At 45.5% G+C, this 20,785-nt stretch overlaps 1 protein-coding gene across 1 annotated transcript; it reads right to left on the bottom strand.

Moving 5' to 3' along the window:
• Positions 1-1,783: 1,783 nt before the first annotated feature.
• On the bottom strand, positions 1,784-18,962 carry CXCL12 (C-X-C motif chemokine ligand 12). Its single transcript, XM_072340422.1, has 5 exons — positions 18,666-18,962; positions 14,866-14,983; positions 11,113-11,199; positions 7,513-7,610; positions 1,784-5,610 (listed from the first exon to the last, which is right to left on the bottom strand). Exons 1-5 carry the CDS (start codon positions 18,724-18,726, stop codon positions 5,579-5,581), a joined length of 396 nt encoding a protein of 131 aa, XP_072196523.1. The 5' UTR covers positions 18,727-18,962; the 3' UTR covers positions 1,784-5,578.
• Positions 18,963-20,785: the final 1,823 nt, after the last annotated feature.

Here is a 20,785-nt window from a genome sequence, read left to right on the forward strand (position 1 = left end):
TTCTTCACTTCTTACAACTTCTCATCTTTCTCCTTCATTTTTCTGATGTGGAGTCTATACCTTTCTCTGTTCCTAACACCTCAAGTCTCCTGTATTTTTTTCATCTAGTTTCAGAGGATTTCAACCTGTGCATCTACCCTCTGTCCATCTTTTCTAGGCTTAGTCTCAGCCTTGCAAAGATCTCCTCTCTAGCTCACTCCTTTTCATGTTATCCATCATAAAGCTCTCACCCTCTTATCCTTGCTCTGTCCATTTCACTCACAGCACCAAAACAGAGAGACCTGTTCTCTCCTGCCACAAGCATTCTTTAATCCTATGGTATTAAAACAAACAAACAAAAAACAACCCACAAAAACAGAGGAATTAATTGTAACACAACAGAAAGTACAGCAGTGACGATAGAGCAGTAAGGTCCCAGGCTACAAGCAAGGATTTGCTCAAGTGCACCAGCAATAGGCACAGGAAACTGCTTACCTTCTAAAAGCCTCAGCAATCACCAGCAAGACATCCAAACCTCCACTGTCAACCCTTAAGTAAGGTTTAGGAAGGGGTGGGGCCAGGATCCACCAGGTTTTCCGGTCACTAAGAGATACTGCATGCACCTGAGCTCCCCTGGGTTGGCCCTTCCTGCTGGGAGCTCAATCACTGGTTCAATCTGTGACTCAGCATTTCTACTGCACCAGTGAAAAAGGAAAGCAGCAACTGCATGAAAGACACATGAATAAGCAACAAGTTTTCTTAATCAAATCAATCTCCTTGTTTTGAATTCAGAGACAGAAATTCTTATCATGCTTTCCTAATGACTGTAAATCCCATTCTACAACCACCTTTCCTATGTGTCATATCCTTCAGGTTCTGCAAGAGCAGGATCTGTAAGGGTGAGTGTGTGTGAAGCCCTCCACATAGCTGCTGACCCTAAAGAGACAGAAGCATTTTCCATATTGTCTTCTGACCTGTGCTACACCAGGGCCTAATATATCCTGCTTGTAATCAGTATGAAGATGGTTGAAGCCATGAACACAGCTGATTTCCTTCATCTTGTTAATATTGGAATGCTGCCTCTCAAGATAGCCAGATGTGTGAATAAGATGGGTTCATCACTAATTTCAAGGCAGATCTTTGAATATGCAGTTCACAGATCACTGCCGTGATGCTTTGCCAAGGAAGAGAAAAGCCCAACCTTAAGCTTCAAGCAAAAATAAATGATGAAAGACACAGCAAAATGTTGCACAGAATACACAGCCTTTCTTTAATATTAATGTGTAATTTTGTAGCTAATTACTGCAATCCATTTCCCAGTGACCTGGGAATTTTTCACTGACCATCTGCACACACAATTACCTACTCAGATTTTCACAACCACATACTAAATCACTGCCGGATTTGCAAAGGGATCATCAGTCATTTGAGCTTCCCTTTTCCTTTCTTTTTTTGCATGTCTTTTGCCTTGCGTCAATTTGGCCAAGTAATATTTATTGAATACGAAGATCAGGAAGGCTCAAGCACTGTTTTGCTGTCATGAGCTATTTAATTATCTCCAGCCTTTGCTGCACATGGAGCTGTATGAGGGGCTGGGAACCATTCATATTGTTGCAGTGGAAGAGCTGAGGTCTGAACAGCTTTCTAATGGGAAATGCTCAGCAGCTCGCATCTGAGGACAAACCACGGGAAGCAAGTAATCGTTTCATTCAGATAGGCATTTTTATTAAGAAAGTTATAAGTGCATACACATTTACTGGAGAAATTACAACAGTATAAAAGTGTTTATTTTAAAAATAATCTATGAAAGGAGTAATTTCAAATGCATAATATAACTCCTCCATAAAAGCTGCCTTACAGGAACGCAAATACAAAATTCTTTTCACATTATTTGGGAGGATTTATTTTTACTTAATAAAAATATAAAATACAGTATTCACCACATTCTGATTACACTGATCTCTTATAGAGGGGAAGACAGGGGGAGGTTCATGCAGCCCTTTCATCACCACAAACATTTTCTTCTCTGCGGCCACCAGAATTCTGGGGCTTTGAGCAACCTGGCCTAGTGAGAGGTGTCCCTGCCTCCAGCAGAGAGGTTGAAACTAGATGATCTTAAAGGTCCCTTTCAACTCAAACCATTCTACAATTCTATGAATTTCATGGTTGCAGGCAAGACTCCTCTTGGTGGGAAGTTGGCAAATAAAAATATAACATTTTTAGGTAATGAGGTCTCAGATGCCCTTGATTACTATACATCACATAAACAAAATAAACTCCCACAGAAAAGAAGACCTTCTGGATTCTAACAAAGGGAAAATATCAACAGAAACTTCTGTAGGAACTGTATTTTCAATAAAACGTGTCTATTTTATTTGGAACATAGCCTTCACTGCAAAAGACCAACAGTCACCTTCGCTCAAACACCACTTCATTAAAAACATATCAAAAAGTCATACTTCATACTTTCTCAGGCAGAATTCAGATACAATATTCGTAAGTACAAGTGTAAAGCTAGTATAAATAAAAAAATGGCACAGCAATAAATACCATCTATTCTCTTTCAAAAAACAAAAACAAACAAACAAAAACCAACACAAGAAAACACCTCAGGATTTGACAGCTGCACTTTGAAAATACCACACATGACATGACCATTCCACACTTAGGGAAGCTGCTTTTTTGGCACTAGTTCAGTGTTATTCCTTTTCCTTCTTTCTTTCATGTGTGGTCCCTACATCACTCCAGTCTCCCAGTTTGGTCCCTGATTCAGTCTTTGGTCAACAGTTAAAGACAAAAAGGAAAATCTAGTGCTCTCCCTGAGCGGGCTTCTCTTAGTGCAGCTTCTTGGCCTGCTAAATGTGCACAGGTGGAATAGAGTATAACTCACAGGGTAACAGGGAAACTCGATGCAGCCCAGTAATTGATGTCCTTTGTGTGAAGGGCAGAGCTGCTCTTCCTTATGCAAGGATTCTCTTGTAAATAATGCCAGGCAAAAAGCAAAGCCTCCCACCCGAAGTTGACACTAGGGGTAAAGCAAGGCAAATTTTTGATCAGGTTCTCATGTAAGTCCCTTGTGGGGAGTCCCTTTCCTCTCTACTCACATAATTCCCCCAGGAACACCTTTTCTGTAGCACAGATTGCTGCTGCAATCCCCACAAGTCTGACCCTATAGGAAAAGGTCATCAGGTGACCCCAGTTTCCTACATTTTGGCTAGGGTGTTCCAGCACTGCCCATCTCAAAGTTTGTACCAAGCTTTCCATTTGCCCAGGCTCTGATGTGTGAACTGGGACTGCAGCAGAGTGCTCCAAGTTTGTCCAGTCACATCTAGTCACTGGAAAGCCAATGCTTTTTCTAGAAACAAAACGTTCATGGCCCCTATCCTCATTAACAAGGGATGCTGTTGAATCAAAACAAAGAGGATTATTTAACTCTGGTCTCATTCCAAAGGAAACAGATCAGGCATTAAGCTGCCCTTAGCCAGGAAGCACATGTGATGATTGCATGTTCATGGGGGAGAAGGACAAGCTTAATGTCTGTGTAAGATTCTTCCACACTTTCCCCAAAATCATTCTTAGCTTTGACAACCCAAGTGTCAGCCTCTTGGAAAACCACTTGCCACTGCAGATGCTTGTGCAGGGACCCTAGGATATACAGCACAGTCCAGGGAGAATACAAAAAACTCATTTTCTCATATAAGTTTTTCCTGTCTTTACCTTGACAACATGGGTTCTGATCCCATTCACATTGAAATCAACAGTCCAATTCTCATAAAGTACAGTGGTAACAGACTTTCCAGAACAAAGTATACTCAAAACAACAGCTTGGTGATGGCATCAGTAGAAGGAATGTCAAAATTACATGCACACACATTTTATGCACAGCAGTTGGTTTCTACTTCAAAGTAAATGAGGTGATGTAGTCCTGGCCGAAGCACTCTCTGTAATAGCACCTTTTTGCAGAGAGGAAAGGACTTATAAGATTTTTACCTGAATCCACATGGAAATAAGTTAGCCCCAGATAGCCAAAATGCCTTTTTGGCCTTAAAGTTGCCTGTCATGGAAAGGCATGCTTACCAAAATGGCCCTTTCAGTGTTCTTGACACAGGCTGCAGATAAGAAGAAAGATTCCTTTTGAAGCAACCAGCTCCAAAAAAACACACAATGTTATGACATTTTTGTTTACAATAGACACACAGATACATACAAACACAAAGACTGTGCTGCACAAATGTGCTTCCCCCCTGGATCTCCGTGTGCAGCATAGCATAATTATCATAGCATTTTAGGTATTTTTTCCATACACTATTTAGTGAAGATAATTGTTTACACAGGTAGGAACCAGGAGAAGGAAGATTCTGGTTGAGGGAAGAAATTGGTGCAAGAAGTGTCCTCAGGTGTGCTTTGCAAAGGAAATTCCATCGGCTGTGCTGTTCACCAGCAAACTGTGACCACTGGTAAACAATGAGTGTTGGCCTTCATCTCCACACTCAAGAAGTGCACAAACTGGGCAAAATCTCAGTGTTTCCTCTCTTTCCCCAGTCATCTGTTTTCTCCAAAGACAGGGCCAGACGTTCTCTTTTGGATCCACCCAGAACAATCAAAGGTGCTGCTGCCCTCAGGTAGGTGTGACTGTTCAGTAACAGAGGGTACAGCACTTAGTGAAGGGTCACATCAATGCTCTTCCACCTGCTTCACCACAAGGCCAGTCCGGAGAGCTGAATCTGAGCAGATGGGTGGGAACAGACACCTGGTGCATGACAGCACCTCTAATTCCTCCAGCGATTTGCAACATGATTATGCTGCTAGATCTACAAATAATCCATTCCTTTTTGTGCTAAAATTTGTCATCAGAGACAGGAACAGAGGAAATGCCAAGAGACATCAGATCAGTGGCTAATAACACACTCTTGCTTTCTACAAAGTACTGGCACCTTGCAGTACTATGTGAGCATTGTCTTAGCAGCTCGCAGCTGTCACCAAGATCTCTGATCTACAGAGGATGGCTTTAGCCCTGAAGCCATGAATTTAATCCCTCAGCCAAAATACCTATAATCACCACTCATGATAATGCTGGTTGCTTTCACTGATGTCTGATGCTTTTTAGCCTTCCTATGCTCTTGGCCTTGATGACTTTTGGGGCAAGGAATTCTTCTACTTACATAACATCATTGCACTGTACAGTTCATGTCCTTCTAGGTTTAAATCTCCAGGAGACTTGCATGAACCAAAAGAAAGTTAAATAAAGCAGGACCTCTACATAGCAAAGGAAATAAAATATTATATAATAACATAGGGTTAGTTTAAATTCATATCTGCCTTCAGTGCTAAGTAATCAACCAACCTGTATAGGAACATATTTTTCTCAAAATCAAATACATCTTACTACATAAAAATAGCACTGTGAAAGCAAGCCAATTTGTGCAAAAAAAAAAAAAAAAAAAAAAAAAAAAAAGACAAAAAAAAAAGACAAAAAACAACACCTTTGGAAATGCATGAAGCGTTGCTTTTGTGCTGTATGATAACAGTGAAATGTATTCCTTCCCTAATACTGGTTATCTGCTTTCTGGGTCCTACAGTAAGAAATCCTGTAGACGGCTTACAATGCTTGCCTCTTACATCTTGAACCTCCTGTTGATGAAGAACAGAGTGAAACACTATTAAGGTTTATTCACTTGCAAATGTTTTGACATCAGGCCTAGTCAAACAGCAAATCAGCATCTGGATTAACACAAAGGCACTTATTTTCCAGTCCCTCCAATCATTATGTGCCAAACAGTTTGGGGGAAGTTCTCCACAAGGAGCTACTGGGGGCTGGCAGGGCAAGCCCAGCACTGGGAATCATTTTGGGCAGGTTGTGCTCATTACAGTTAGTAAGGTGTTCAGAGCTCACACAGGAGGAAGGCTGGCTAGGAAACTCATTCTGGACTTGAAAGCCAGAGCAAATAATTATCAGCGAGCAAAGAGACTCAGCAAAAAAATAGCAGGGAAAGGAGTGATTAATCATACGTGAGCAGCTCCTGTAGTGGAACAAGTGATACTACAAATGCCTTGTCTCCTTCCCCCCAACCCACAGCTCTGCTGAGAACCTTCACTGCATCCCTTGTGCTCCACAGGGACCTGCAGGAGTGCCAGGCCTCTGGGTGGAGGAAGGGACACAGAAGGCAGCCCATTCTGCTCTTTTTAGTGTTCAGCTCCCATGATGGGGAGGATGGAGCACAGAGACCTCAAGTGTGTGCTGTTCATCTCTGGAACCATCTCCATAACCTCCATGCTCTGTGACCTCAGAGCTGTGAGCAGGTGGGCAGCATGCCACACAACTGACATACCATTGCCAGTGGTCCCAGAAAGGGGTCCCAGAGACGGAGAGCAGCCGTAGGCTGCATGGGAGATGTGTGAGGTGTACATGTAGAGGTAGGAAGCATAGGGCAGGAGGCAGAGGAATTGAATCTCACCCAAAACTAGATGATACCCAAGATTCATGGATACCAATAGTACCCAAGAACACTGGGTTAGGAACCATAGTACAGTGTAAATGTGCCATGTTTATGGTCAGGGTTCATCCAAAACAAGGAGCCAGGCAGTGCTGCCAGCCTCCAGGTTTCATCTGGATCCCTATTCCTGCTTCAGACTGATCAACCTTTTATAATCTACAAGTGCTCACTAAGGCTGAGCTACACGTCAGAGCGTAAACATCGGGAATTCAAAAACCCTGATGCCCCGGCCTGTTTCATCTAGACTCAGAATGAAGAGCCTTTCCAATACCTGATGGGCAAATAAGACTGTGTGACCACAGCCAGAGATGGCTGTGGCTACTCTTGGTAGCCTCAGAAAAGTCATCCAGGCATAAAAAGGATAACTAAACCATGAGTAAATTGTCCTCTTTGAAGATATCCTTTCCAGTATCCCACACCAGTAGCACCACTGCTTATTGCAGAAAGGCAGGACACACTATTCTGCTGAACCAGAACTAGGGACATCCTGAGTTGGCATATCTAACACCAAGCTCTGGAACTTGTCTAAAATTTCCCATAGAAGAAGGCTTATCCCACCACCAATGCAATATTTCAGGCCTTGTGCTGAATTTGTCATTGAAAAACACCAGTAACAAATTCACAGCTGTCACTTTTAGCTTAACTCTGCCAGTTTGGTATTAGAGGAATCAGACCAGCTAAAATGAATTATGTACTGACATTAAGACATGGCCACTCTGAGAGTGAAATAACTTGGCCAAACCTCCCCCATGGTGTAACAAAACTGACATCCCAACAGCCACTACAGCTTTACATGGGGGTTCAAAAGCTTTGTCCCATTTACTTTCCACCTCTGTTGTGGCTATATTTTTCCAGTGCTTTATGAGTTTTATCTGCATAATACCCTTTTGTAGGGAGAGTACAGTTGTTATCTTCAACAAACAGTGGAGAAAAATAAGAGGCCTGGGCAGGCTGTTTGCCCAGTGTCACACAGGATGGTCTGTGTAAGAGCAGGGACTTGAACCTGCAGTATCCCAGCTCAGAAACTAATGCCTCCTACCATTCTTTCTCCCTGGAGACTTTAGTGGTGTTGCACGGGAAGGGCAGAGTGGGCCCCGTTTCTTCTGTTGCTTTTTTTTATGAGTGCGATGACGTGGTCTAAATTAAAAGAAAAATACAAAGAGACTGCCATAAATTATCCACATACAAAGGCCTTGTTCACATTTATCCTACGGCCCCTCCACATCTTGCTGGCAGGGTGTGAATGAAAATAACATCCCCCTTCACATGCCCACTGCCCCCATCCACATAGTACCTGCTGAGGTAGAATGGAAGTGGAGGGCACTGGATTTCTGACTTCCCACCCACCATTCCCACTGACATCCACATTAAACAGTGGCTTTTTTTCTACTGGATTTATGGGCATTCAATGCCTTAAAGCGAGGCTGTGAAGATGTTTTCCTACATTGTCCCACTGTGCAAGGCAAACACACCAGCAGGGCCAATGGTTTGGTGTTTTACACTCCAGCTGTTACTTACAAATGAGGCCAGGAACTAGGAAGAGCTGCCACACCTGGATTTACAAGTGGTTTGGTAGAAGGCAACTGCAGGACTCAGCTCCCATCACAGCCAGTCACTAGAATTTGGGAATTTCCTTTCTCCCAGAGGGATGGGGGAAAGACTTTTCCTATTTGACTTCATTATCTTCTCCAGATTCATCAGCTCTCATCTGTGAGAGCATCTGTGCCAGCAGTAACAGCTGAGCTTAATGCATTCCAACATCTCAAGCTGAGGGGAGGTTTTGAGCTGGGACTATGTCAACGTGACAGTGTAGGAGCCAGGATTGTTCTCTGGTTTCTTTATTTTGGGCTCTGTTAACTCTACAAGGGCCTGATTTTGCAAATCCTTGCAAAGGGAGAAGGGAAAGGCAGTCAAGGAGGGACTGTAAATGAAGACTGGGATTGTCTAGAAGTGATAAAGAATTTGTTAGCTATTTCAAGAAAGGACTGATTTGTTCCATGTCTATAAAATGGATGAATGTTGAATGATGTTGGCCACAGCAGTTGCACAATGATTTTTAAAGGCAGTTAAGGAATTTGAATTCCTGACAGCTTGAATGCATTTTACTGATGTCTCATAAGTGTATATATTACATGGAGATGTGATGAATATAAAGCAATAACAAAGGCTGAGAGGAATTAATGAGCAAAATAATTCCCTAATAAAACCATCTCTGCTTTCACAATGACCTAAATTAGACTTTATGCTCTATGGACTAGATCTTGCCTTTAGCTGCAGATTATAACACAGAAGATACTCTTGTATTGAAACACTGGTATAGATTAAGATGTCTTGACGGTTTGGATTTTACTTAATCAATTACAAGAGCCCTTTCTACAAAAAGTATTAATTTTATTCCAGAAAAATAAATTCCCACGTACAATTGGGTTTTCATAACATGAAACAATTAGCCATTTTATTGCTAGTGCATATAGGGTAATGTCACATTTCATACAATTTCAGTACAAGTGAAAAAATATAATATATGGCTGATTTAAACTGATAGCTACATTAACATTTATAGATCTATATAGATTTATTTTACAAGCTGTTAGTAGTTCAGAAGGATATCGGTGTTTTAAACTACCAACACTCATATGGCTCCAATTCAAATATATGAATTGCTTGATGTGCTATAAATATATTCCAAATACATTTCATTGAAGAAGTCAAAGCTGTGCACTAAAATATATCAAAAACATGCCTTGTGAAAACACTATAGACAGAGTCCTGACTGTCTATGGAACGTTAAATGCCACTGGTGCTAGCAGTAATAGTTGGAAAATGAAAATAATGCCACGATGACCGGGATTAGGTGATGGAGACGTATGCTTTCTGTCATCTTATTTAATAGAACTGGGACCAAATTCTCTTCTGTTACTCAATGTGAAGCGGGATAAAACCCACAGAAATTAGCAGAGTTGCTTCTGGATAACAGCTAGGTAAGTGAAATCCAGAATCTGGCTGGAGAACAGGTGCAGCCTCACTGGTTTCAGCAGAGCTGGCCCCAGATCTTCAAAAGTGGAAATGAGAGCAGAAGGTGCTCAAGCCAATTTGTTTCCCTCAGGCAGGCAGGCAAGGTGTGAGCTTATCATCACATCTAGCTAACTCTGCAAATTTCTTAGTGCCTCCTGAGTTTCAAACCTTATGAACAGCACATAGGGCTTTACTGGGGCTGACAGCAAACAGAAACTTAGGCAAGGGCTTGAGGATTTTCCCAGGTTGGGAAGAATAGCTGAAGCCCCTGTCCTAGTCAGCATGGGCCACATCCTTCTCTTGGCTTCAGCTGTGCCTAAATCCAAAGCCATCCTGGCATCACAAACCTGAATTACCTCTGCCGAGAATTTGCCCAGGGATGAAAGGGCTGAATGCTGGCAGCAAAGAAGGCACTGAGCATCAGATGAGATGGGGAGAGCTGGCAGGGCTGGAATCAGTCTGTTTTAGCTGGCTTTCCTCATCCTTCCTCCTCAGCTCTTGGCCCTATCATAGCCCCAGAAATGCCAGACAGAAAAATTGCATTGCTTCTGGTACCACTTTCTCCCTTGTGTTTTGTAAAACAACAGGGGAACGAGTATTTTTCTTCCTTGAGACAAGGGAGGGCATTCAGTTACCTGTATGGCCTCAAACCTGCACTGAGGCCATACCCACCCCCACCTTTCTCGAAGGATGCATTGCTTTTGCAAATGACTTGATTCCAACCCTGCCTTTACCTGCAGAGGCAGCGGCGACAAGGTTCAGCATGGTTATGGCATGGTTACGGAGGAGTGGCAATGTGATGGGGGTGGTGGAAGAGACTGAGTGCACAGGTGGGCTTGCTGGCCAAAATGCTGCTGCAGGACCAACCACAGCTCAGGGCTCAGGCCTCACTGCTCGTCTCATCTTCCACTCCAATAAATCTGGAGTCCATCCCTGCATCTCAGCACAGAAATATTCTGTGTTCTGCTCTTACTCACTGTAAAATTTGACTGAGATAGGCTGAGTCCACCCTTGGGACAGACATGACCAGCCACTTGCAAGGGGAATAAAAATTAATTAAAAGAGTCTGGATTTGTCACAAATGTCTGTTTTTCCCCTTGCCTTGTGGGAGAGCCTTATTCATTGCAGAACATCTTGCTTTGGTTGATATTATTAGCTCTCTGCACTGGCCAGTGGAGAAACAATTTTTACTACCAAGACACACTTAGCTTTGTCCACCTGTGCAAGCAGATCCCCAGTGTGACATGGAGTAGGGGCTCCAAAGAAACTGTAACAATATAGATTCTGAAGTAATTGTACTTTTGCTTGGAAAAGAGGGAGTGTAAAGGAAACATTTTTCCTTGGGAGAACAGCTCTTTATAAAAGAGGATGAGTTGGGGACCCCAGCACAGATACTTTAGGACAGATTTTGCCTCAAATCCTGGCAAAATTCTTGGTTTAACATTTAGGACATGCTAGAAGCTGTTGTTTTAATACAGACTAGGCCAACTCCAAACCCATCTTCAAAACAATATGTGATTTCACAAATACTTTATCCGCATGGTTAAAGCCAGCCCTTAACATTCTACCCTTGAACACAATTCGGGATGTGTTAGATGTTAAGTCCATTTGTCTCTTGCCTTACTTGTTTAAAGCTTTCTCCAGATATTCCTGGATCCACTTTAGCTTGGGATCAATGCACACTTGCTTGCTGTTGCTCTTGAGCCTTGCACTGCCAAAGGAGAGAAGTCAGAGTAAGTCCCATGTGTGATGCCCGCCAGCCCTCAAGCACCCATTCACCTTACTCCACACATAGGTTTGCAACTGCATTACAGTTAAGCTGTTGTCCTTGGACATCACTGCTCTTCTGGGGTACCTCGTGAAGAGGCTGGGATATCCCTGCCATCCTCCAGGCACCTCCATAAATATCTCTGACTTTGGAGCACTGGTACAATTTGCTTCCCCTGTGCTGATTCCTGTGGTCTGTGCCGGGATGCATGCTGGGGAAAGAGCTGCAGAATATTAATCTAATTCATGTCTGGACAGCTACAAGCTGAGGGCTGGGAACAGCTAAATTTAATTCAAAAATAACACTGTGGTAAATATAGGTCACTTCTTCACAAATTTAATTAAGAACAGCTTTCAGATTCAACCCAAAACTGAATTTTTGCATGCTTTGGAAACAGATACCAAGCCATAACTCTTGGATGTCCTGAAAAGGTTTGATCACTCCTTCACTTTTGTTTTATTCAAGACTGAACCAGCAGGAGGATAATTGGAAGTAGCGCCAGAGGCAAATTTTGCCTTGTGCGTTCAGTCAGCACTAGAAACAAAAGCAGAAACTTCCTGAGGGGTTTCTCCTGAATGTCTGAGCTGCAATTTCCAAGCTACACTGTTAGCTAATTTGAATCTGCTAAGAAGCTGTGGAAAAGGAGACAAATTTTGGACACCTGACTGAAGCCAATTCCCTGTGGCAGACAAGGTTTTGGGTTACCTGCACATGAGCAGTACAAACAGCTCCTCACCCCTATCCACAGGTGTGACCCCCAGCACCTCAGAAGAGTGTTTCAGTTTTCCCAAAGCATCCCTGTCCCGCTGCTCAGAAGCCTCCCCTCAAACAGCTTTGCCATGTATAAGAGTGCCAAGAACAGCAGTTCCAGGGAAATGCCCATAGGAGTGAGTTCAGTACTTGCTTAAGCCTTTTGTTGGATGAAAGCCAAAATATTCCCTACTTCATAAAATGAAGCCTGCAGAATATAAAAATGTGGAGTAAGAAGTAACAGGTCAAAAAGGCTCCTCGGTCTGAAGTTATGCAACAACACAGTTGTAACATAAACATATTGAAGATCCAGCCTTGTAAGCCCTGTGCCAATAAAGTGATGAATGGGCCTAATTCATATTTCCCATAAAGCAGTGCCAAGCTGGAGAACTTCCAGTGAAGTGATACCTACAGTGCAAATTTATTTGCTGATGTTAGCAGTGCCTGGGAATTATTAAGCTGGCTGTACGGAGCACAGACACAAAAGCACATGTAACTGTCCCCCACTGCATGCAGAGGGAGAGAGATGAAGACCAAGGATGAAGACATCAGTTTTTGTAGGCATCTGTTTCAGAGCTTGGCAGCCCTCCCCCCTCATACAGTTACAGCAGAGACCTAGGTGGCTGTAGGGAATGTCCTTCCAGCAGATGTCCTGATGTCTGCTTAGGAGGCAATTAACTAAAATCAATGCTAAACATGCCTATTTCCTTCTGCTGAAAAGCAGGGGAATTAGGATTGGCTTTGTAGAAATAGACATTCACAAAGCAGATTTCTGTATTTGGAAAGCTGACTCCCTGTGGAACTGAAGACAAAGCTCTTAGGCTTTTTGTTCAGGTTCCCCTCCACAAAAAGGGAAATGTACTGGAGCAAAAAAACCACAAGCTCCTTCATTAAAACTGTATGAATTCAGTTACATTCTCTGTTCTTGAAAATAGCTTTGAAGTCACTCATACCCTATACTATACAACAGATCCCCTGAGTTCAGAGTGCAGCTGAGATGAGAAACCATGAAAACCAGCAATAAGAGAAATCAGTTTTGATTCCACTTCAACTCCTCTTCTAGTGAAGACCTAAGCTTGAGCTTTCAGGAGGCACTTGGAAGAAAGTACTTATTTAAATAAAAGAAAGGTGGTGACCTACAGGTTCATGTGTTGCGTGTGCCACTGAATCTCATTGCAAACAAACTCAGACAAGGTATGGGGCAAGAATATGTACTGTCAGTGGTTCCCTCTTTCAAACTTTTAACAATGTCTAATGACCATGATCCCAGTGATAAGTAAGAGAAGAAAAAAAAAAACAAAACAACACACTGTATCCAAGCTTAATTGTCTGTCTTCTTCCTGAAACTACTCTCAAAAATTTGAAATCCTCTACAAAGCCTCAGCATTAGGACCCTTATGACATCCACTGACAGTCCCAGAACACAAATCCATACACTATTTTCCTTTTGGATGCTTGCCTCCATAATTGTTTATAGGTACAGATCAGAGTCACAGCTGGTTTTGCCATTTTTCTGAAACAAAATTATTTCTCAAGTAGGTTTACATTTTTTCTCACTGTCCTCCACCAAATCCTAAGGCAGGAACGCAAATAAGATGATGTGGATGATCCACCCAGAGTGGTTTAAAAAAGAAAAAATATCATATAAATAAAAAAAGTTGTATACCCCTGAGAAATATCATGAAACCTCATCAGTTTTCTCAATGCAGAAATGTTCTGGATGACAAAGAATGGATTTTTACAGCATTTAAATTGCAACTGGAAGAGCTCAACATGGATTCACACAGGACCAGCAACGGGAGCCCATGTAGTAACACAGACCCTCTCAGACAGGTCAGAATAAGCTGATTAAAGGTTCTTTACAACAAAATGATCACAGCACAGGCCTGGGTTGAATAGGACCATATTGATCATCCAGTTTCAACCCCCCTGCTAAATGCAGTGCTGCCAACTACCAGACCAGGCTGCCCTGAGCCACATCCAGCCTGGCCTTGAATGCCTCCAAGAATGGGGTATCCACAACCTCTTTTGGCAACCTGTTCCAGTGCGTCACCACCCTCTGAGTGAAAAACTTCCTCCTAATATCTAACCTAAGCCTCCCCTGTCTCAGTTTAAAATCATTCTTCCTTGTCCTAAGATGAACGCTCATTTTTGTCATGCTGGAGAAGGGACTCATCCATGAAAAAGACAACCTGAAAGGCTTTAAATTCACCCCTGCCCGTTTCCTGTTCCCTGCACCCCCTACCCTCTTTCTCCTCCCCTCCTCCCCCCCCCCCCAAAAAAAAAAAAAGAACGATCCCATTCTTCCTGAAAATTGGTATTTCCTTTTCAGCAAAGATTAAGAGGTTATTTTCCATTGGGAACACAGCTTTTCTGTCCTGCTGTGATCTATAACCTAGCGGAGTTAGACACTGCCTGGTAAGGGTGCCCTTAGGTCAGGCCAGCACATGTTTAGGGGCTGTACCTCTGGGGAAGGTTACAGAAAATCTAGGAATTCTTTTTGCTTGTGGAAATGCAGTTTATTGGAAGAGTCAGGTCTCAGTAAAGTTTTTATCTTGAGATGTGAAAGTAATGGACAGCATGTCTGATGTCCCTGCCCACATGACAATGGGAGAAGCAGGATGTGGGATCACAGGAATCAGAGGTGAAACACCACTGGAAACATGGGGGCTCCCGTGCTCAGGATAAAGCATGGTCCTAATTTATTTGATACACGGGAAGAGTAGATGAGTTGGAAATCAGGGCATGTTACAAAGCCCTAACTGCAGCAATGGAGAATGCTAGCCAGCACACAGAGCAGGAACCAGCTATGCGATGCTCCCTTTTGACAACCATCTGGAAAGAGTACGAGAAACTTACACAATCTGAAGTGAGCAGTTGGGGGTGGAGAGGATTTTGAGGTGCTTAATGTTGGCCCTCGCCACGTTGCTCTCGAAGAATCGACAGGGGCATCGGTATGTCAGGCTGACGGGCTTCTCTGCAGGACATGGAGAGAAAGGACATGTTACTCCCTCTGCTCCCGAATGCACAGAGCAGGGCTGCAAAGCCCTTCAAACGCGCAGGTGGGGAAAAAAAAAAAAGAGAGAGAGAGAGAAAAGCCGTGGCTCTAGAAGAGCGTTTAACCCTAGCTCGCAGAGCGATCCTTTCACCCCAATGCCCGGTCCTTTAATCCTGGTGCGTGGGATTTGGGAAAGACAAAAGAAGAGGGAGAGAAAATGAAGATAAGAAAAGGAGAGATTAGAATAAGGAGCTCCGCATTGTGCGGGGATGCTCCTGGTAATTAGACAAGATAAAGGCCGAAAGAGGGGGCACTTGTCCTCCGTGTTGTTCTCGCCAAACGACTCTGACCCGAGGCCAAATTAGAAGGTAGCTAGAAGAAAGCGATGAATTCCAAAGGGCTCCGATCAAACCGGCTGGGCTCAGGTGCAGCTTTCAGCGGGGACTTAGCGACTGCAGAAAAGCCTCGAGTGGTTCCGCCTTTCCCAGGGCCCAGCGCCTGACCTTTCTCCACTGCAGCCCAACTGCTGCCAGAGACGTTCAGACACGGTTGCGGCTGCAACCGGGAAAGTGAGATTGCAGTACGTTTGCTGGAGAGATTTGGAGTCCTGTAGACCCACTCCAGCCTGTGGCAAAGGAACGGAGCTCAAGGAGACAGCTCTCAGTGGTGTGCATCACATACAGGGATCAGGGACCACCAGGCTGTGCGAGTACCTCAACACCACAAGGACAGAATTAAGTTTACTCACTAGGTTAGAAGTCAGCAATATATATGCATGCAGAATACAGAAAAGCTGCCTGGCTGTTGCACAACATCTGATGCAGTTCTACTAGATGGTTTCTCCATGGAAGAACTTAATTACTGGCAACCAAATGCATAGAAATAAGGTCTTTGCTCAGTGTGGAAGTTTCAGAGTCCCATGCACAATAAAACACAAATACAGCAGCACTATCTGGAAGTCAGGTCTGAGCTGCCTAAAATTCTAGGTGATATCCTATTGGGGTAGTTTTCAGTCTCGGCAAAGAGCCAAACTCATAGAGGACATAAGCCCTTGGCTCTGGCTCATGCTGTTCTTCAGAGCTGCATCTGCTAGGACTTCAGATCCCACAAGGCAATCTGCCCCCCAGTTTGTTTAGACACATGGAGAACTCACAGCATCCAAACCCTGCTGCCTTAAAGGCAGAAGTGAAACCAAAGAGTGGGAACGGCTGAGAATCCCTAAGCTGCCCAAGGTGAGAAAAAACACAGCTCTTCTAAGTGCAGCTGATGGGCACGCATAATGCACATTTGCCAGTGTCTGACCCTAGCAAGCATAGTGAACATAGTGAAATTGCCTTGTCCTCAAAAGGGAAAAGCCTGTTTCTGAGCTGGGGTCAGGACAAACACAAAGAACTCAATCGGTGGAGCTCCTACAGATTCACACCTGAGTCTAGAATAGAAGTTAACAAAATTGAGGGGCATTTTCCATCAGTTTCATAGCAATCAGTCAGTCCAAATAATACTATTATTCATGAGTTAACAAATGGGAGGAGAAGCTCCCGTCTGTCATGCAAAGATGGAAGGAAAGCTGCAGAGCGAGCCCCCAAATGTGGGCTCTGCTGACTGGTGCCAGCAATGGAGAAAGGTATGAGGATCACTGCCTGATAGCTACATGTATAGCATGTTTGTATAGGAAAGTGATGAAGAGGCAAACATTGCATGCAACCATACAGCATCTCGGCACAGATGCAGAAATGCCTCTGTAAGCTAAGGCTAACAAAGTGAGTATAAGCTTCACCCTAAACAGCATGCAAGACACAAACTGTTCAGACCTATGATGGAGAATGCAATCCTGTCCTCTACAAGAGTTGGAGAGGGACTTTCAGTCCTAGCCCACTCACTTGAAATCAGAAGGAGAAAAATTCTATCACTAACAGGTCAGTAAGTCACAGGTACGGCAGCACAGACACCAAGGCTGCTCACAGCACCTTTACAAGTGAGCTGACACCTCCTGCCCAGCGCTCCGGCTCTGAGCCCAGCCAGGCTCCTGCTGGGACACCTGATGCAGGCGGCAATCTCCCAGCATGGGGACCCTGTTGTCCTAAAGCAGGAGGCAGGAAGCACATCCAGGCTCCCACCTCGAGGCTGACATACGCATCTTACTTATCACCTTTCAAAATTCGAATCCGTTTTTTTTCCCACATAGTAGAGCTTATTGAGCAAGTTTTTCTCTGAAACTGCGCTGCAGGAACGAAAGCTCTGGGGATCTTTTATGTGTAGCAGACACTGAGCACAAGCTACAGCCTGTTAATGGTACCATTACATGAAGACACCTCGTAGGAAGCTTTTGAGAACTTTGTCTGGCATATTTGGTTGAAATAGTCAGAAGTTACAGCAGAGCCAGACCCTATCCAGCCATCTCACAATCATCCCTTCAGCCTCATTTCCTTACACACAAAGCAAACAGCTATTTGGGTTAGACTAGAAGAACTTCTAGATTGTCTTCCAACTGAAAGTTCTGCTAGTTCTGAACAGCCACCTCTGTGGACAAATCTTTTCCAGGGCCAGCACACTCACAGAAATCCACTATAGCACAGACACAGTAGATCTCCCCTATGGGAGTGCTGCTGCAGGCACTTCGATGGCAGCATCGTTTTACTGCTGCTCACCCAGGGCTGCTTTTGTCGGTATCAGGAGAGGGTTGGAAACTTCTTAAGACTAGAACAGCTCCATATCCCTGGGGAGTAAGGCTGCGGTAGGCAGAAACGGCTCCACTAGGGTGGCTGAGAAGTGCTGAGAGTTCACCTGCCCTGCAACTCTGCAGCAGGGCTAAGAGCATCACAGGACATAAGAAAACTTTCTGCAAGTTCGCGGTCTCTCCCCTTTCCTAGCTTTTCTCTGGCAGCTTTAAGCCGTTTTTCCCCTCCAGCAGCCACCCCACGATTTCAACTCGTCGTGCCACAAAGCCCCACGGCGGTGCGGTGGCGGCTCGAGGCCGGGCTTAGCCTTCGGCACCGAGTTATTAAGATAATCGGGAGCAATTAACTCGCGCCCGTTACACAAAGGGGCATCCTTCCCTGCCCCTGCAAGGGAACACCCAAGTTTCGGTTCCCGAATGCGAGAGGCGTTACTGAGCCGGCGGCTCTCGATGAGGGGACAAAAGGTGGCAGCTTGCAGCCGGGCAGGGGCTGTCGGAGCCAGGCGAGGAAGCAGCTGCCACGACCGGGTCGGGGCAACACGCGGGGACGGGCAGCGCCGTGCCACCGTCCCAGAGACAAACATCGCCGCCTGCCTGGGATACCCAGGGCAGCCCCTACCCGAAACCTTCGCAGCTGGGAGTCCTGCCCCACTTTGGCTCCGATTGAGGCAAGATACAGCCCACTAAAGGGGACTGGAGAGAAAGCGAGCAGCAGCCTGTTTCTCATTTCTGTAACTTTTTTTTTTTTTTTTTCTTTTTTTCCCTTTATAGAAATCAACATGCATATGTTGGGGAAAAAACAAAAAACAAAAAACTCCTGTGCCTCGAGAGTCGCGGGCCGGGAGAGCAGCCCAGAGCAGCCCGGAGCAGTCTGCAGCGAGCAGCCCCGGGACAGCAGCGCACCCGCTCCCAGCTCCGGGCCGGGGCTCGGCCTCGGCTTCCTCGCGCAGTCCCGGTACCGAGGGCGGGAGGCGGCTCACTTACCCTCCGACAGGGAGATGACTGCCAGGGCAAAGGCGAGCAGAGCCAGGGCGCGGAGGTCCATGCTGGAAACGAGGCAGACGGGCAGGCTCAGAGCGGCGCAGCTCGTCCCGGCGGCAGCAGCGCTCTGCCGGAGTCCCCTCCTCCCCTCCGTCTATAGAGGGGCCGGGGGAGGGGAGGCGGGGGGAGTAGCCAGCCTATGATTTATTGCCCGTGGCATGTTATTACATCCTTCCTCCGCTCAAAAAATGCTTGGAAAGGTACCAAAAAGAGCGAGGGCTCCTCTCTGCGCTCCGTCAGACCCACGGTACCCCCCCCCCCGCAGAGTTCCTCCCCGCCACCCCCCTACCCGGGCTCTGCACAGCAGCGGGACCGCGGGCACCGCGCAGGGAGAGCTCCTTCCGCAGGCGCTGCCCTCCCAAGAGTAGTAGTCCGAGCCCTGCGCTTCAACCGCAGCTGCATGCCTGGGACGGGTGTGAGGACATCCTGCAGCATCCCAGCGTTCACACCAGGAGGAGAAAAATCCCCTTCGACTCCCTTGGGCGCAAATCTAGACTTACACCAGCACCCTGGACTTTGCATCCGGAGCCTCATACGAAGAATCTTCATGGTTTTTCTAGGGGAATTTTATTTATTTATTTATTTATTTATTTATTTTCTGGGAGGGCGTAGGGGAGGGATGGGGGGATAAAGAGAAAGAAGCTTTCAGTTTTGCTTCTCCGTGCTTAGCTCCAAACACCATCTTTTCCCCGCATTAGCCGAACCTAGTTCTACATCTGCTGCCCCATTTCATCCCCTTTGTGGTGCAGATGCTGCCTGGCTCCCTGGCACTTGGGCTGACAGCCTCGCAGCACCGTCGGGGTAATGGCCCTGAGCTCGTCCTCTGTCTGCAGCCCCGGCACACCGGGCCTTGTTTGTTGCCATTCAGCTCTTTAAATAAACATCGAGGCTTTGATTGAACTGGGACCCCCTGGGCTGTATAGAAAGCAGGCGCCCTCAGAAGGGCTGGGGACGAGTGGGGGACGGCGGGCTAAAGCTAATCCTGGCCTGCAGGTGTCTGAAGGACACGGCCACGGTGCCACCAGACAGGAGCACTGTGCCCTGTGTAACTTTGAACCCCCACAGCCTCAGCTCATGAGGATGGAAACAGCTGCCCGAGGGGAATATACACTGCTCAGGGCCATGAACTGGCTCCCTCCCCTACAGCTGGCAAAGGATTATCACACCTAGATCCCCTAAACCTATTTCTTGTTCCTTACTTCTGTTTACCAGGGAGCCCTGAATTTGCTTAGGCTGATCCTGCTCCCCCGCTTGCTTTAGGTAAACCAGCACAGTAGCGCAGGAGCCTGCTGCACTGAAAGGGCTGATAATCCCAACCTGTGCCCCCAGCCTTGCTAGGAGATCCATGACAGCTGCGATGTTCTGCAGGTGTGGGAGAAGCAGTGCTTAATCCCAGTGCAAATACTGCTGGGAGCAATGCTGTCCCATTGCTCTGGCTGGCACACCAGGACAGCCACTCTGTCATAAACATGTCTGCTGCTGCTCGGGGCACAGAGGAGAACCTCCGCACCCAGCACTGCACCCCAGTACTCCTCCATCGCTCCACTGCTGCACTGCCGCTGTTGGAAGGGAGGGAGGGATGTTAAAATAACAGAGCTCAATCCAACAGCATGTGACTCATGCAAACTGCAGTTTTCCACCAAGAACAAAGTGTTACCTGCTTTACAATGATTCTAAGATTTAGATAGCTACAAAGCAAGAAATAGGATGCAAGAAGAAACAAAGAGAGGGGAAGAAAACCTCAACGGGGGTTTTGTCCTTTGCCTCCCAAATCTAAAATTAAGAACTTGGGGAAATCTGAACAAATTCTACACTTTGAAAGGAAAGTTGGAAGGCTTAGCAAGCGTTAAATTCCTCAAAAAGCTAGCTTCAAATTCATGTTAACTCCCACGGAATTAACCAGTGGGTTTCTGGGTGCTCTGCAGACCCAGCACAGCCCTTAGGGCTGAAACCTGCCCCCCCTCCACCACCCAACTGCCCCCAGAACTTCCCCGTGACTGCTAAACTCGATCTGTTATCTGAACACTGGTAAAGAAAGGATGAATTCAGAAACCTTACCAACA

Source organism: Excalfactoria chinensis, chromosome 6, assembly GCF_039878825.1.
Source record: "Excalfactoria chinensis isolate bCotChi1 chromosome 6, bCotChi1.hap2, whole genome shotgun sequence".
Taxonomy (NCBI): domain Eukaryota; kingdom Metazoa; phylum Chordata; class Aves; order Galliformes; family Phasianidae; genus Excalfactoria; species Excalfactoria chinensis.

Coding starts and splice junctions, on each gene's coding strand:
- CXCL12 (XM_072340422.1), bottom strand. CDS start 18,726: ATGGACCTCCGCGCCCTGGCTCTGCTCGCCTTTGCCCTGGCAGTCATC. Junction 11,200..14,865: donor AACTGCTCACTTCAGATTGT/GTAAGTTTCTCG, acceptor CTCCTTTGGCAG/TGCAAGGCTCAAGAGCAACA. Junction 7,611..11,112: donor CTGGAGAAAGCTTTAAACAA/GTAAGGCAAGAG, acceptor CTTTTAATTTAG/ACCACGTCATCGCACTCATA.